A 15,916-nucleotide genomic window follows, 5' to 3' on the forward strand; every position below is an offset into this window, starting at 1 on the left:
GCTGATCTTCTATCTCAACTCTGCTTTCCTGCACTATCCCCATATCCCTTGATTCCCTAAGTGTCCAAAAATCTATCGATCTCAACCTTGAATATACTTAACGACTGAGCATCCACAGCCCTCTGGGGTGAGAATTCCAAAGATTCATAACCCCCCCGAGTGAAGAAATTTCTCTCATCTCGGTCCTAAATGGCCGGCCCCTTATCCTGAGCCTAGTACCCCTAGTTCTAGACTCTCTAGCCCGGGGAAGCAGATCTGATAGATATAATCTTTCAGTTCTGGTATCATTTATTGTTAGAAATTCTAACATTAGATGAGAATTTTGACAATTATATAATGTGTGCAGACTTTACAAGCACTTTCTGTTGTATATTACAGGTATGCCTCTGCTACAGGCATAGAAACAATACTATACTATTCAATGTTTTAAAAAGGATTTTAAATATAATTATTTATTTTTTGAAATATAAAGGTAACTATTGTAATCAAAATTATACAGTACTTTAATTTGTACACACGTTATCACAACAAAATATATCCAATCACTTCACACAATAAATTGCCTTTGACTGTTGTTATATCGGCATTATCTGACAGAATTATTTTTTGAGTGTTACGATTTAAAATCGACTCAATTATTTCCTTTGTTGTGGGGGGTGCGGAATTGGTGATTATTTTATAAATATCTGGTAGGCGTTTTTGCAAAGTTTTCAAGCTTATGTCTTAAACACAAAACTAGCAAATAATTCACAGCTATAAATATCTGGAAAATAGTACAATCCGGGGCATTTTCAGATGTGTTAATATTAGTACAGTAACTTAAATACAAGTTAAATGATCGAAAAACCTCAGAGGCATGTAGAAATATACATATTGTTATAGATCAACACTGTAACATAAAGGGCTTGATTTTTGGTTGGAGGCTTTTTCTGGCGATAATGGTGGCGGGACGGTAAATTTTGCGCCGGGAAATGGTTTGCGTCTGCAGCCATAAAATTCAGCAGCTGGGCCCTGAGTGTGGGGCGGAGCGCTAAGGGAGGCGTTCCACACTTCTCTTAGGGCAATAGGCTGGCGGTGCAACTGAAAATCTGTTGCTAAAGAGCCGATTTCAGAGTGCCCTAAGAGAGGCTTCCGTGGGGGAAAAAAATCGCCACATAAAACACAAAAAACATTCCCCATACCTTGCTCACCCCACATAAAGATAAATCACAAAAATAGAACAAAACAAAACAATCACACTTACCTTGTGTAGTCATTCCTTCCCTCACTGCTGCCGGGGCAGCCTGTTTTTTCAGCTGGGTTGGCTACGGAGTGCCACAGGGTAGCGCGAAACAAATTTTGAGATTGGGATGATAACGGTGACGTGCACTTTCGATGCTCCCGGGCGGTACTGCTTAACCTTTCCGCAAAATCGGCACCAAATTTCCCGGCAGGTTGCTGGAAGCTGGCCGCCCAGGTGGAAATCATTTGCAGACCCATTACCGCCCCTCCGGGGCACCAATAGAGATGCAAGCCCAACGAAAATCCAGCCCAAAGTACTTTAAAATGCCTTGCATTGAATGTATATGTTTTAAAAAATCAATACCAAACGTAACATGGACTCTGACTGCTCTCCTCTGTCTGAGTAACACCGATTACCCAGCATATTTATAATTTAACAAGAAACTATGCACTCCATCTTTCAACCAGCCCGCTAATGGTTTCCTGGCACCACTAAAGAATGACCAAGTTGTGTCTAAATTACCTGTTAAACCAATCATCTGTGTAGCGGGGGTATGGATATGGATCATTACTGCTGAAGTCATAGCTGGCTTCTGCATTCTGTAAGAAATATATAAAATGTAAACTATAAAGATGAAATGCATTTACTTAAAAATAATTGACTATTATGACTTTTTCTTTCAAATGAGCATGTTTCTTTTCTTTATACAAGGTTCTCCACTTGGCAATAGAATAGTGTAAAACGGAACATCTTGCATAGAATTGTTTTAACATCTTTTCTGCAGAGGGAGCAATGCACTAAATATGAGTTATTACATTTTTGCACATACGTAATGTGATAGTCCCAAACAGTGCAGACAAACAGGAAGCAATTTGCATCGGTTGCTACATCCAGTAGGAGAGACCATTACCTCGCTTCGAAGAGTAGGTATATAGTTCAAGAAAACAATAAATCTCCTGTGAGCAAAAGGTTAAAAAGACTGTCCTGAAGTTTACTAATGATATCACTATTGATTTCTCTTTATCTTGTAGTAATGTTAACCTTTAGCTTTTTCTTGTTAAACAGGGAAGTATAAATCAATTTAAAGTAGTGGCCACTGAGCTGTTGGAGATCAACTTTGTTGCTGCAAGATATATTTGAAAGGAAACAATAATTTGCATTTATATCGTGCCTTTAACGTAGTAAAACATCACAAGGTGCTTCACAGGGGAGTTATCAAAGAAATTTCACACTGAGCCGCATAAGGAGATATTGGGTCAGGTGATCAAAAGATTGGTCAAACAGGTAGGTTTTAAGGATCATCTTAAAAGGAGGGAGGTGGAGAGGTTTAGGGAGGGAATTCCAGAGCTTAAGGCCGAGGCAGCTGAAGGTACGGCCGCCAATGGTGGAACAATTAAAATCGGAAATGAGCAAGACGCCAGAATTGGAGGAGCGCAGAGATCTCAGAGGGTTATAGAGCTGTAGGAAGCTACAGAGATAGGGAGGGGAAAGACCATGGAGGGATTTGTAAACAAGGATGAGAATTTTGAAATCGAGGCATTGCTGGACCAGGAACCAGTATAGGTCAGCGAGCACAGGAGTGATGGGTGAGCGAGTTACAATAAGGGCAGAAGAGCTTTGGATGAACTCTAGTTTACAGAGGATGGAAGACTGGCCAAGAGAGTATTGGAATAGTAAAATCCAGAGGTAACAAAGGCATGGATGAGGGGAGCAGATGAGCTGAGGCAGGGGCAGAGTCCGGCAAAGTTATGGAGGTGGACGTCTTGGTGATGGAGATGATATGGGGTGAGAAAATCAGCTCAGGGTCAAATAGGACACCGAGGTTGCAAAACAGAATATATCTGTACTGCAAATTGCAACACACACATGATTAAAATTAAAAGTTGCCAGTTCAAAACTAAAAACGCTGAAAAAAGTTAATGACTGCGAAACAATTTATAGATGTTAAGGACAATTTCCTGTGATTTATTATTTATCAGATTCTTAACTTTTAGTTTGTGTGTGGAACACTTAAATTCAACATTCTGATGAAAAGTCATCGATCTGAAACCTTAACTCTGTTTCTCTCTCCATAGATGCTGCCTGACCTGCTGAGTATTTCCAGCATTTTCTGTTTTTATTTCAGATTTCCAGCATCTGTAGTATTTTGCTTTTGACTTAAAGTCAAAGTGGGTACGGAAATAGTTTTTCTGTAACTTGTGGTTGACAGTTGCAGGACAAAACTAAACAGAAAAATAATGGCTGAGTAAATGTTGTTATCTGTACATTGTTCACCCCTCATTGAGTATTAGCTTTTAACAATTGCAAAGGTAAGCAGGAATAAAGTCTGTTTTATCCAGTGGTAAATGCTGTACTTTTGCAAACTTCTCAATACAACAATGGATTAGTGACTCACATTCATCAATGTTTCCATAATATGCTCATTGAAAGAGAAACATCAGGAATAATTTTAACAACAAAAACCGGGTGGGTTGGGTTCAGGTGGGAGGTTAACATTTTTTAAAACCTCGACCCGACCCCAACCCACCTCCATTAATGGGGGCGGGCAATCAACCTGCTCCCAGGATGCGGATTAGTCATTTAAATATTATAATGAGGCTGCGTGCTTCATATTTAACCTATCTTCCACATTTAGCTCCGGCCAGTCAGGTTTGCTGAGCTTCAGGAAACTCAGCAATTAAAGGGAGGCGAGGATAGCTTTGTAGAAAAGGTAAGTGGCTTTACAGCACTGCTTGTGGGCCAGGAGGAGCAGGAGTGCACCTGGGACCATTGATCAGACCCACACACCCCACTTGATTGGACCACCTCTTCCCACCCCCCCCCCCCCCCACCACCACCACCCATGATCAGACCACCGCCCCCCAGGATTTGGAATTGGACCCCCTGGGATCAGCGATTATCACACCCCCCCGCAAATCCGGACCCACCCCACGCTCCCACTAACACAGCTGCAGGCTCCCTACAGTCAATCAGGCTGGCTTCCGGGCGGGGAACCTGATGTAAACAAAAGATGCACGGAAAACTCTTCCCCCACACTAACAAAACCTGCCCCAGTGCTGACTGAAAGTCTGCAAATAGCATTACGGCTGCAATAATGAGGTGATGATATATTAGACAGTTTTGTAAATGTTTGAACTAAAAATGGGAATTAACAAACTTGAAGGTTTGTTCAATATATCATTATTAGGCATATTGTCAAGGCGGTAACTTGAACAGCAGCCCATACCATTTATGTACAGTTGATTCTGTCTAAATATTTATTTGGTCATTTCAATTTTTAATGACTAATATAAATGTATTGCAGTCTCTTGATGAAGGATTACTTCTTTGCACATGGGTTCAAGCACATAGTTCACAGTTAAAACTTAGCCATAGGAATGGTCATTTCACACATTCTCACAAAGCAATTTCCTACCAGTAGCAAGTTAAACCACACAGTTGCCATGTTTGATTAGATCATGCAAATTTAATAACTTCATAACTGCTACTGATCAACTTGAAGCCTCATTAATATGTTTGCCTTATAATGCGCCGGTAGTGAAACTAACAAGACAATGTGCAAGCCAATGATAAGAACATAAGAACGTAAGAAATAGGAGCAGGAGTAGGCCATACGGGCCCTCGAGCCTGCTCCACCATTCAATAACATCCTGGCTGATCTTCTACCTCAACTCCACCTTCCCGCTCTATCCCCATATCCCTTCATTCACCTAGAGTCTAAAAATCTATCAATCTCTGTCCTGAATATACACATTGACGGAACATCCAGAGCCCTCTGTGGTGGAGAATTCCAAAGATTCACAGCCTTCAGTGAAGAAATTTCTCCTCATCTCAATGCTAAATGGCCGGCCCCTTATTCTGAGACTGTGAACTCTAGTTCTAGATTCTCCAGCCGGGAGAAACAGCCTCTCAGCATCTATCCTGTCAAGCCCTCCAAGAATTTTATATGTTTCAATGAGATAATTCGCAACACACACTTGAGGGAAACAAAACTACAAATATTAATTAGCAAATTGTAAAAATGACATTTCTGGGTCACTGAACAAACTTCCAATAAGATTCCTTCTGAAATTATAATATAACTTAACTGTCATTAAAATGAAGTTTACTCAGTGAATATATATTCTAAAACCTTCTGCTATTGTAGTTATTAAGATGGATTTAGATTTGTCCAATCTACGCAATGACAGCCTGCCAGCTTCTAGGCATCAAAAGATATTTCAGCAGCTTTGAAAGCTTCATGCTGTCGCATTAATGTTTGTGACTGCCCCCCATGGATTTATTAAGCCTCTGATCAGCAGTGTGGTTTGAGAAAAATAGTCTATTTTCTAAGATATCTTCTAAGGTTGTTTAAAACTAAAGGTTGTCCTCAGGGCCTATTTAATTTTCTCGTGGGCCAGGTAGAGAAGGAGTGCTCCTCAGGGCCACCCCTGCTCCCCGATTGTCCCCTTCCTGCCAAGATTCCCTCAACCCCACTCCCCTCCGCCATCTCACCACCTATCCACTTATCTTAGTGCCAGAAACCGGTTCCTTCTTCCTCCGGCCAGCACGGTTTTAACTGCTCCCCACCAACTTCCCAGGTGTTTTTGGTCTGGAAGTCGGCAAACGGAATGCAAACAAGGCCCATACATTAAAATTGTCCAGGTCTCAACATCGCACCACCCGCTTTGGAACTCCTGCACACGGTTTCTGCACCCCCTTTAACATCGGAGTCACTAAGTACGTGGCCAAAGAGGACAAATGTGTGGTCATCCTCTTTGGATCCAAGAATGGAAAATCAGAATATTTTCTTAATGGTGAGAGACTAGGAACTACAGAGAAGCAGAGGGATTTGGTTGTCCAGGTGCACATAATCAGTAAAAGCTCGTACACAGGTACAAAACGTTATCAAAAGGCCTAATGAAATGTTGGTCTTTCTCTCAAGGGAGTTGGAATTCAAAAGTGAGCAAGTTGATGTTTCAGTTGTTCAGAGCCTTGCTCAGATCTCATCTGGAGTTCTGAATTCTGTATCGGACACCGAACCTCAGGAAAGATATAGAGGGTTAAATTGTGTTTCTTCGCGGAAGGCCCGCCCTTTGACCTAATTTCGGGTTACCGCAATGTCGGGTGCTCCACTTCCTCTCGGGGGAAGGTCTGGGGCGCTAAGGGCGTGAAAGTTGGAGCGCTACATGATCACAGGGCCCTCCCCTTCACTTAAAGGGAAAACTCATGGAAGCCGGACCGGTAAATCGGAGGAGAAAACAAAATGGCGCAGCACACCTCCCTTTAAGTTTCGCCCAGCGAGGAAAGCACAGCCCGGTTCACGACTCACGAGGCTGGCGCTGACATCACCTTCGGCAGCCTCACAGGGCGCTGTCTAATTTGCGGCGCAGGGCGAAAATGAATCGCTGCGCATGGTGATGACGTCATCGCCATAGACGCAGTGGTCCGGGACGCTACCGGCGGGAGAGGGGGCATCACAGGTTTTGCACCTCCGCTAACTCCCGCGCCCCCTCCCCGGGTGAAAACACATTTGCGCCCCATTAGTGACCTTGGAGACACTAACAGAAGGTAAATTTCGCCCCCATAATGTCCTTGGAAAGTGCCGTTTCACCAGAATTATACCAGGGCTTAATTGGTTAAATTCTAAGTATTGTTAAAATTCACTTGAGTTTAGAAGTTTAAGGGGTGAACTAATCGACGTGTTTAAAATGATAAAGAGATCTGACAGGGTAGATACAGAGTAAGTATTTCCTCTGGTGGAGGAATCCAGAACAAGGGTGCACAAGCTAAAAGTTAGAGCCAGGGCATTTAGAAGTGAAATCATGAAGCACTTATTTGCACAAAGGTTAGTGGAAATCTGGAACCCAAAAGGCTGTGGATGCTCGATCAACTGAAATTTTCGAGATTGATATCGATAGATTTTTGTTGGATAAGGGTATCAAGGGCCAGGGAGCGAAGGCTGGTAAATGGAATTGAGGCAGGGTTCAGCCATGATCTGATTGAATGGCTTCCTCCTGCTTCCATGCAAGGAGAAAAATTGTTGTGAATTTTCTTTCTCAATTTGTAATAGTGCCATGATGACAGCAAGTCGGTTTACTGTTAATATCTGACATTGGGCAGAGCCATTTTATCTTTCCGTTTTCCACCTGTGTCTGGAGAAAGGTCAACTGCCAAGTACAAAAACCTTGTGTTCCATCCTTCTTCCTCAGCCAATCCCCCCGGGGTGTTCAATATGATGCAGCTGTTAAGAATGTAGAATTCTCTTCAACAACAGCTTAGTGTCCAGCCTAATATGAATTTTAATGTGATAAGAGCAGCATATGAATCTGCTATTTCTGCTACACTACCAGAGCCTGGAGGAGTTTTAGCTCCCTGATCAAATTAGCAGGAATATCGCCACTTGCATTTAACAATCCCTGGTGCAACCTGCCTTTATTTTTCAAACACTATGTCAAATTACAAAGTGAAATTCTAAAAATGTATGTACGTTCATTTCGTCTCATTGCAATTCATTCCATTTTGTGTCAAAATAATGAAATGAAAATCATTTCAGTTAATTTCTCATCTATTTTTGCAATTACTCTCATAAGAAAGGCTTCAATATACATTTTATGTTTTCAGGTGAAGCAGGGTTTATAGAGTTGGGGAATCATTGGACCAAGGCATAGACAATGCGTCATCATTTGCTGAGGCAGGGTATCTAATGGTGTCTGCCATTAGTTCGACTTGCCCTTGCACATTTAGGTTTTTACATTTTTGTGGCGATTTTCTGAAAGTGCGAGCTGGTAATGGCACAGCGAGGAAAAACAGGCATCTGGGACCTGAGTGAACAGGGCATGCAACTGTGTATCTTCTTATCCAATAAGATTAAAGGATTGTGAAATAAACAGCACAAGAACTGAGAAGGAAGTGTAAATTAGAATGGATGAATTCAATGGGGATAGAAATAGAAATAAAGAGAGGAGAAGATTGGACTAAGAGTAAAAAGAATCCAAAAGGAAAAGTTGAAAGCAAGTTTAAAAAATTTAAATTTTAAATTTTTTAAATCTCCAACAACAATTGAAACCTGAAGGAATGAGACTCCACACTTGTTACAGTTTATTTTTAGTGGCAGAGAGGTTGACTGGCAGTAATTAACACTTATCACGTTGTTAAAAGGGTACTTACACTTGAAATGACAAGACTTAACTTTCTGTGACCAGTTGCATTCGTATCTACCGCGCGAGTACAGCAACTTCAGGACGTTCAATGCATTTAAATGGTGCGGCAGACAGTGAAATGCCATTTTCGCAAGGCTAACGGTGGAGCAGCACATCTCTGTTCAAGAAGGCAGCTCACCACCATCTTTAAAATGGCAATTAGGAATGGGCAATAAAAGCTGACTTTGGAAGCGACGTCCAGATCCCGTGACTGAAGAAAAAAAATCTCGGACAGCAACTTATGGATTTCCAAGTTTAATCTCGCATCTGCCCCTCACCTGAAGTTGCTGTGGCATTTGCGCATAAATAAAGGCGAGAGTTTCACCGTTATTTTGACTGCAAATTATGGGCCAATAATTTAGTCCCTTTTTTTTTTAAAGTCCTGGGAACTGAATTTTGTTTGGGATGCACATGGGGTAGGCAATCGAACCACCCGCCTGACAGCACCAGTGAGAGGCTCGATCCACTTCTATGGTCTGGCCTCATTAGAAGATGTACAGTGAACTGCCAGTGCAGAACAAGTGTGACAGGCGGGTTGCTAATCGGAGGCTGGGAGGAGGCGAGAAATCTGGCAGCTCCTTTATGGAGCCGAATCAGAGATAGGACCTTAAACTGCTGGGGAGGGGAGGGCAGCGGGGTGTAACGCTGGAGGAACTGTCAGCAATTGGGTAGGTCTTTGTAGAGCCAGGAGGGGCATTCATGCCTCCCAAAGATCAGCAGCACGGCTTGTTTTGGGGGCTTTTCAGAGCAGTCTATAACCCACTTTTTAAGGACCATTGGCTTTGCCACTCTGTGCGCACCCTGCCCAGTGAAATACCAAAATTGCATCGGGGTCCTACAAATGGCAAAGGATACGGATTTTCATAAGGGTGCTCCTTCCGGATGGGGGTGCTGCTCACCTGTTTTCCTGGCCTGCTCCACAGGTTGGAAACATAGAAATATAGAAACATAGAAAATAGGTGCAGGAATTGGCCATTCGGCCCTTTGAGCCTGCACCACCATTCAATATAATCATGGCTGATCATGCAACTTCAGTATCCCATTCTGGGTGGGTTGATAAACTGCTGCATTGCGATTTTTCAGCCTACTACTGCCCGTCCTCCCTCAAAAAGGGGAATGAAAATCATCCGCATACATTCTGTTCTCATCTTTATAGAATGCATTGATTTGGTAAGAATTGGAGCATTATATGGTATATACTTTGGTGCCATCAGTTGCTGCTACATTCTTGATTCCAGTGGCATGGCCAGATACATTGAGATCTGTGATGCCCAGCAGAATTAACCTCTTTCTTTGGCTGTTTTTCCAATCGTTAATTTTGCCCTGATTATTTTGGGCCAGTTTAGGCATTCTTTACATTTGTGGTTTGAGAACCCGAGGCAAATACAGCCACCAACTGTGTCATGTTGCCTAGGATCCCTGACTGCTGCCAATCAATACCAACCAGTGCTGATGCCCTATTTCCAGAATAAAACATGGAAAAAAGAATACTCGAGAGTTGGAACACTACACTGGTAAACTGAGTGTGGAGCTCACTGGACCCATGCTGACCTCGCACCATGCCTCATTTTAGCAGGTGCGTTTTGGCAACCAGTGAGACCCCAGGCAGACGAAGAGTCTGATTGAGATCCAAAAGTCAGGGCCTGATGTCATCAATACTATTTTAACTTTGAGTGACTGGTTCTTGGTTGGGAGCAGCTTACCCCCAAAAATTAGTCATTTTGTTTTCTTTTAAAAAAGGTTTGTTTATGGACCAGGAGGAGCAGAAGTGTTCGTCCACACCCCATAAGGAACCTATGTGAAGGACTTCCTTCCCCCGACCGTGATCATCTACCAAACCCCCCCCACCCCACTCCCCAACTTACTTGACTGCTAGGGACCATTCCTGCAGGCCCTCACCCTGGGCTAAAGGGAGTTGGGGAATTAGATGGTCTTGGACTACCTTGTATGGTGCCTGCATGTGCAATATTGGACCATTTTTGTTTCATAGTCGAGATCATAAATGTGGAGTATAAATATAGCTAAGATAGCCACAGCATGTTAAAACAGACCTAAGAAGAAGGGAGGTCACAAGCCGCTGCACACCTGTTCTCCAGACTGATTAAATATCTTATATTTTACAGTGCTCTTAATAAAGTCATGAAAGACAAATTTAATTGCAAGCTTCATAACAAAACCATAAGACTTAATCAACAGAGTCAACAAGATTCCCATACCAAGCTAATTTGGATACAGAAAAAGAAAAGAAAGACTTGCATTGATATAGCGCCTTTCACGATCTCAGGATGTCCCAAAATGCATTACAGCCAATGAAGTACTTTTGAAATGTAGTCACTGTTGTAGTGTAGGAAACGTGGCAGCCAATTTGTGCACAGCAAGCTGCCACAAACAACAATGTGATAATGACCAGATTATCTGTTTTTAGTGATGTTGATTGAAGGATAAATATTGGCCAGGACACCAGGGAGAACTCCTCTGCTCTTTTTGGGATCTTTTCAGTCTACCTGAGAGGACAAACAAAGCCTCTGTTTGAAAGTCTTATCCAAAAAACAGTACAGCACTTCCTTGGTACTGGCACTGGGAATGTCAGCCTAGATTTTGTACTCAAGTCTCTCGAGTGGGGTTTGAACCTACAACCTTCTGACTCAAAGGCAAGCATGCAACCCACGGAGCCATGATTGACACTACAAGGTTGCTTCAATCACCTCATGGAGAAATAAATAATTCAAACTGATCAATGGTGTTTGTATGTGATTGGCCATTCATTCCTTTGTGAATCTAAGTGAACAGGTATGTAACTGAACGGAGGGGCATTCTTGGATTGTTTACAGGTGTGTGTTCCAACCCACCCAATTTTCCAATATTCGCTTCACCCAGGTGATTTAGTGCAACTGGGGGCAGAACCAGGAAAATTACCCACGTTACCTCCCAGGACAGGGGATGAATTTTATTTTATTTATTTTAAAACAGCATTGGTTACTGTTATTAAAATTCTCTGTCTAATGTATTGGCTGTTTGTAATCTTCGTTCAACTTATTTTCTTCTACGGAAATGAGAAAGGCAGAGCTAGTTACATTATAAGGCCAATAAGGCAAGTGTAGCATTGTTTCATTAAAGTAACAACAGCTTTCAGTTTAAAAAGATATTGAGAGTGCAAAAATAAAAGAGCTTTAAAACAAATTGGTCGTTACCACCATCAAACTCCTCCTCCTCTGACACGTTAGATACCTTATTCTGGTACTGGAAATGTTGCTGTATCCTCCGACACAGAAATATATCTGCTATTCCTTGAAAAAAAACCTCCGCTACCAAGGCGAAGCTCTGAGCTAAAGTATTTTTAGAACAACCCTTTCAATAATATATTCACATCATATGGCATCAAATTTCCTGGTAAACAACAACAACAATTTATATAGCGCATTTAACATAGTAAAATATCCCAAGGTGCTTCACAGTAGCGTTATCAAGCAAAATTTGACACCAAGCCACATAAGGCAATATTAGGGCAGGTGAGTAGGTTTTAAGAAGTATCTTAAAAGAGGAAAGAGCAATAGAGAGGTGCAAAGGTTTAGGGAGGGAGTTCCAGAGCTTAGAGTCTTGGCAGCTGAAAGCACGGCCGACAATGGTAGAGCGATTAAAACCGGGGATGCTCAGGAGGCCAAAATTGGAGGAGTGCAGATATCTCGGAGGTTTGTAGGGCTGTAGGAGATTATAGAAATAGTGAGGAGGGAGGCCAGGGAGGGATTTGAAAACAAGGTCAAGAATTTTAAAATCGAGGCATTGCTTAACTCAAAAAAATATCAATTGAACTCTTCTTGGGTTAAATGTTTTATATTTTGCTCATTCTTATGCTATCACAGTGGGTACTCGAGTAGGGTTGAAATTTGCTCTTTCACATTATTTTTGAAACTATGTAAAGCAGACATCACTGACTGCAGCAACACATAATTGTTTGTCATCATTCAATGTGAAAATACAAATTAGAATGTAGCTTTTATGCAAACAGAGGCCAGGACCTCAATTGCAAGTGCTGCTGCAGCATGTAGCAGCAGAACAAAGCTCATGTACGTTAAGAAGCATTCCTAAGGGACTTTTTAAAAATCTTATTATGAATTTGTAATCATTTAAAATATTTTGTGGAAATTATTTGTCCACGTTACATGATTACTGCCTTGGCATTGTCAGCTCAAAGCTTATAAATATATAAAAAATATATAATTTAAATTGACAAGCCTTCTAAACTGCTTCATAGCTGAAGGCAATTATAAGATAGAAATTACTGTCAGCAATGCTATCATCCAGTCAATGCACCCGTCCAATTTCCTTCTCCGCTATTTTAGTGGAGACATTAACATTGAAAAAATGGGTTAATGCTTTGTTAAAATATGGAGAGAGGAATTTGATATGAGTGCACTAAGTGTTTGAACGATAATATAATTCCTAACCTTACGTAGCATAATAACCAGCAGTGTAGTTATAAGAGCAACATCTTCCTTGTAGTGGAAAAATGCACAAACTTTGGAAGCATCGGCACAAAATTAAAACAAAGCTACGGGATCCTTTCTGCAGAAGTCACCACATCTGCTAAAAATCATGTTACACACGAGTACTCTGATTTATATCAACGCTGAACATTTGAATATCCACTCAGAAAGAATTGATGTTGTATTCACTGGGTACTGATTTTGACTCATTTTTATGGGTTCTGCTTAAAATCTAAAATTGCACAAATATGGCATAATAAGATATTCAGTCCATTCAGGATTTCCTGAAAGATATTAGCCCGAATTTTGCAGTGAGAATAACGGTGAGGCTATCAGTGCTCACCGTTGGAGTAAATCGGAGAGCAACTTTCAGCACATCCGCAGTTAAACACGGAAATCAGGAATTTGCTGTCTGAGTTTCCCTGATCCTCCAAAAGCTTTGCAACTGGCTTAAAGACTTGGCATTCACACACATAAAGGGCATGAAGTTGCAGTACTTACCCACTAAAGACACCAATGAAAGTTGGGGCTTGTCCATTCCAGTGTAAGTACATTTTTAATGGTGTGATAAGTTTTAATTACTGCCTCTCTGGCACAGAAAATTAAGTTTTAGAAGCGGGAGAAGTTAAAGATAGTATTAGATCAAAGGAAGAGGCTTATGATGTTACCAAAAAGAGGAGTAAGTGTGAGGATTGGGGATGGTTTTAGAATTCAGTAAAGGAGGACCAAGAAATTGATAAAGAAAGGGAAATTAGAATATGAGAGTAAACTAGCGAGAGACATAAAAACAGATGGGAAAAGCTTCTATAGGTACATAAAAAGGAAAAGATTAGTGAAAGTAAATATGAGACCCTTACAAGCTGAGACAGGAGAAATTATAATGTGAATAAAAAAATTAAACAAATACTTTATGTCTCCCTTCACAGAAGAAGATGCAAAAACCTCCCAGAAATAGTGAGAACCAAGAGTCGAGTGAGAATGAGGAACTGAAAGAAATTAGTATTAGTAAAAAAAAAAGTACTGAAGAAATTAATGGGACTGAAAGTCGATAAATCCCCTGGACCTGATGGACTACATCCTATGGTTTAGAAAGAGGTGGCTATAGAGATAGTGATTGCATTGGTTGTCATCTTCCAAAATTCCATAGATTATAGAACAGTTCCCGCAGATTGGAAGGTAGCAAATGTAACCCCTGCTATTTAAAAAAGGAGGGAGAGAGAAAATGGGGAATTACAGACCAGTTAGCTTGACATCTCTAGTAGAGATAATGCTAGAATCTATTATTAAGGACATGGTAACAGGGGGCTTAAAAAATAATAACAGAATTGGGCAGAGTCAACACGGATTTATGAAAGGGAAAACTGTTACAGTTTTTTGAGGTTGTAACTAGCAGAATAGAAAAGCGGGAACCAGTGGGTATGGTGTATTTGGATTTTCAGAAGACATTCGATAAGGTGCCACACATGAAGTTATTAAACAAAATTAGGGCTTATGGGATTAGGGGTAATATACTAGCATGGATTGAGGATTGGTTAACGGACAGAAAACAGAGAGTAGGAATAAACGGGTCATTTTCGAGTGGCAGGTTGCAACTAGTGGGGCACTGCAAGGATCAGTGCTTGGGCCCCGGTTATTTACAATCTATATCAATGATTTGGATGAGGGGACCAAATGTAATATATCCAAGTTTTCTGATGATACAAAGCTAGGTGGGAATGTAAGCTATGAGGAGGATGCAAAGAGGCTTCAAGGGGATATAGACAGGCTAAGTGAGTGGGCAACAACATGGCAACTGGAATACACTGTACAGAAATGTGAAGTTATCCACTTTGGTAGGAAATATAGAAAAGCAGAGTATTTTTTAAATGGTGAGAGATTGGGAAATGTTGGTGTTCAGAGGGACCTGGGTGTCCTTGTACAAAAATCACTGAAAGTTATGCTGGCCTTTATTACAAGAGGATTTGAGTATAAGAGTAAAGATAACGTCAATTATATAGGGCCCTGGTGAGACCACACATGGAGTATTGTGTACAGTTTTGGTCTCCATGCCCAAGGAAGAATATACTTGCCAGAGTGGGAGGGCAACAAAGGTTCACCAGACTGTTTCCTGGAATGGGGGGATTGCCCTATGAGGAGAGATTGAGTAGACTAGGTCTACATTCTCTAGAGTTTAGAAGAATGAGAGATGATCTAATTGAAACAGACAATATTCTTACAGGGCATGACAGGATAAATGCTGGGAGGATGTTTCCCCTGGCTGGGGAGTCTAGAACCAGGGGTCACAGTCTCAGAATAAGGTGCCAGCCATTTAGAACTGAGATGAGGAGGAATTTTTTCACTCAGAGGGTGGTGAATCTTTGGAATTCTCTAACCAGGGGGCTGTGGATGCTCAGTCATTGAGTATATTCAAGACAGAGATCGATAGATTTTTGGACACTAAGGGAATCAAGGGATTATGGAGATAGTGCAGGCAAGTGGAATTGAGGTAGAAGATCATCCATGATCTTATTGTATGGCGGAGCAGGCTCGAGGGGCCGAATGGCCTACTCCTGCTCCTATTTCTTATGCCCTTTCAGATTTTAATTATTGTTGGAGATTTTTAAAAATTACAAAATTGAAATAAATTTATGTTCTCTCTCTTAATCCCATGTTTCTTTCCTTCATTTAATTTCGCTTTCTATACATGATTTTACATTGAATTAACTAATCAACCTTACAGTTCCTGCTTCAAACTTTGCATGTCTCAATAAAGATTCTTCAATTTGGTTGTTTGTCCTGTTTACGCAGGGTCCAGATCCCCTGTAGAGGACGCTATGCTGTTTTGATCACAAATCGTTGTGTAAAAGTCCACAGAAAGGCTGTGGGCAAGTGTAAGTGTAATGAACAGCGAGCATTGTTTGTTCACTGCTGACCACAAAATCTGGGCCACTAAATTAGAGGTGTACTTATTGGTCCAGAAATTCCTCTCAAGGTCTTCCCGCGGGCTATTGCCTCCCGACCAGGGAATTTTTATGAAAGTACCTGGTGGT

General features: G+C 41.3%; 1 protein-coding gene across 1 annotated transcript in view; it reads right to left on the minus strand.

Annotated features, from left to right (window-relative positions):
• The window catches only part of pcsk2 (proprotein convertase subtilisin/kexin type 2), a 97,143-nt gene that overhangs the window by 39,788 nt on the left and 41,439 nt on the right, over positions 1-15,916 (minus strand). Inside the window, exon 6 of the mRNA XM_070888774.1 lies at positions 1,745-1,821. Coding sequence (XP_070744875.1) covers positions 1,745-1,821 — 77 coding nt within the window. The remainder of the gene's footprint in view (positions 1-1,744; positions 1,822-15,916) is intronic.

This window comes from Pristiophorus japonicus, chromosome 9, assembly GCF_044704955.1.
Source record: "Pristiophorus japonicus isolate sPriJap1 chromosome 9, sPriJap1.hap1, whole genome shotgun sequence".
In the NCBI taxonomy this organism is placed as follows: Eukaryota; Metazoa; Chordata; class Chondrichthyes; family Pristiophoridae; genus Pristiophorus; species Pristiophorus japonicus.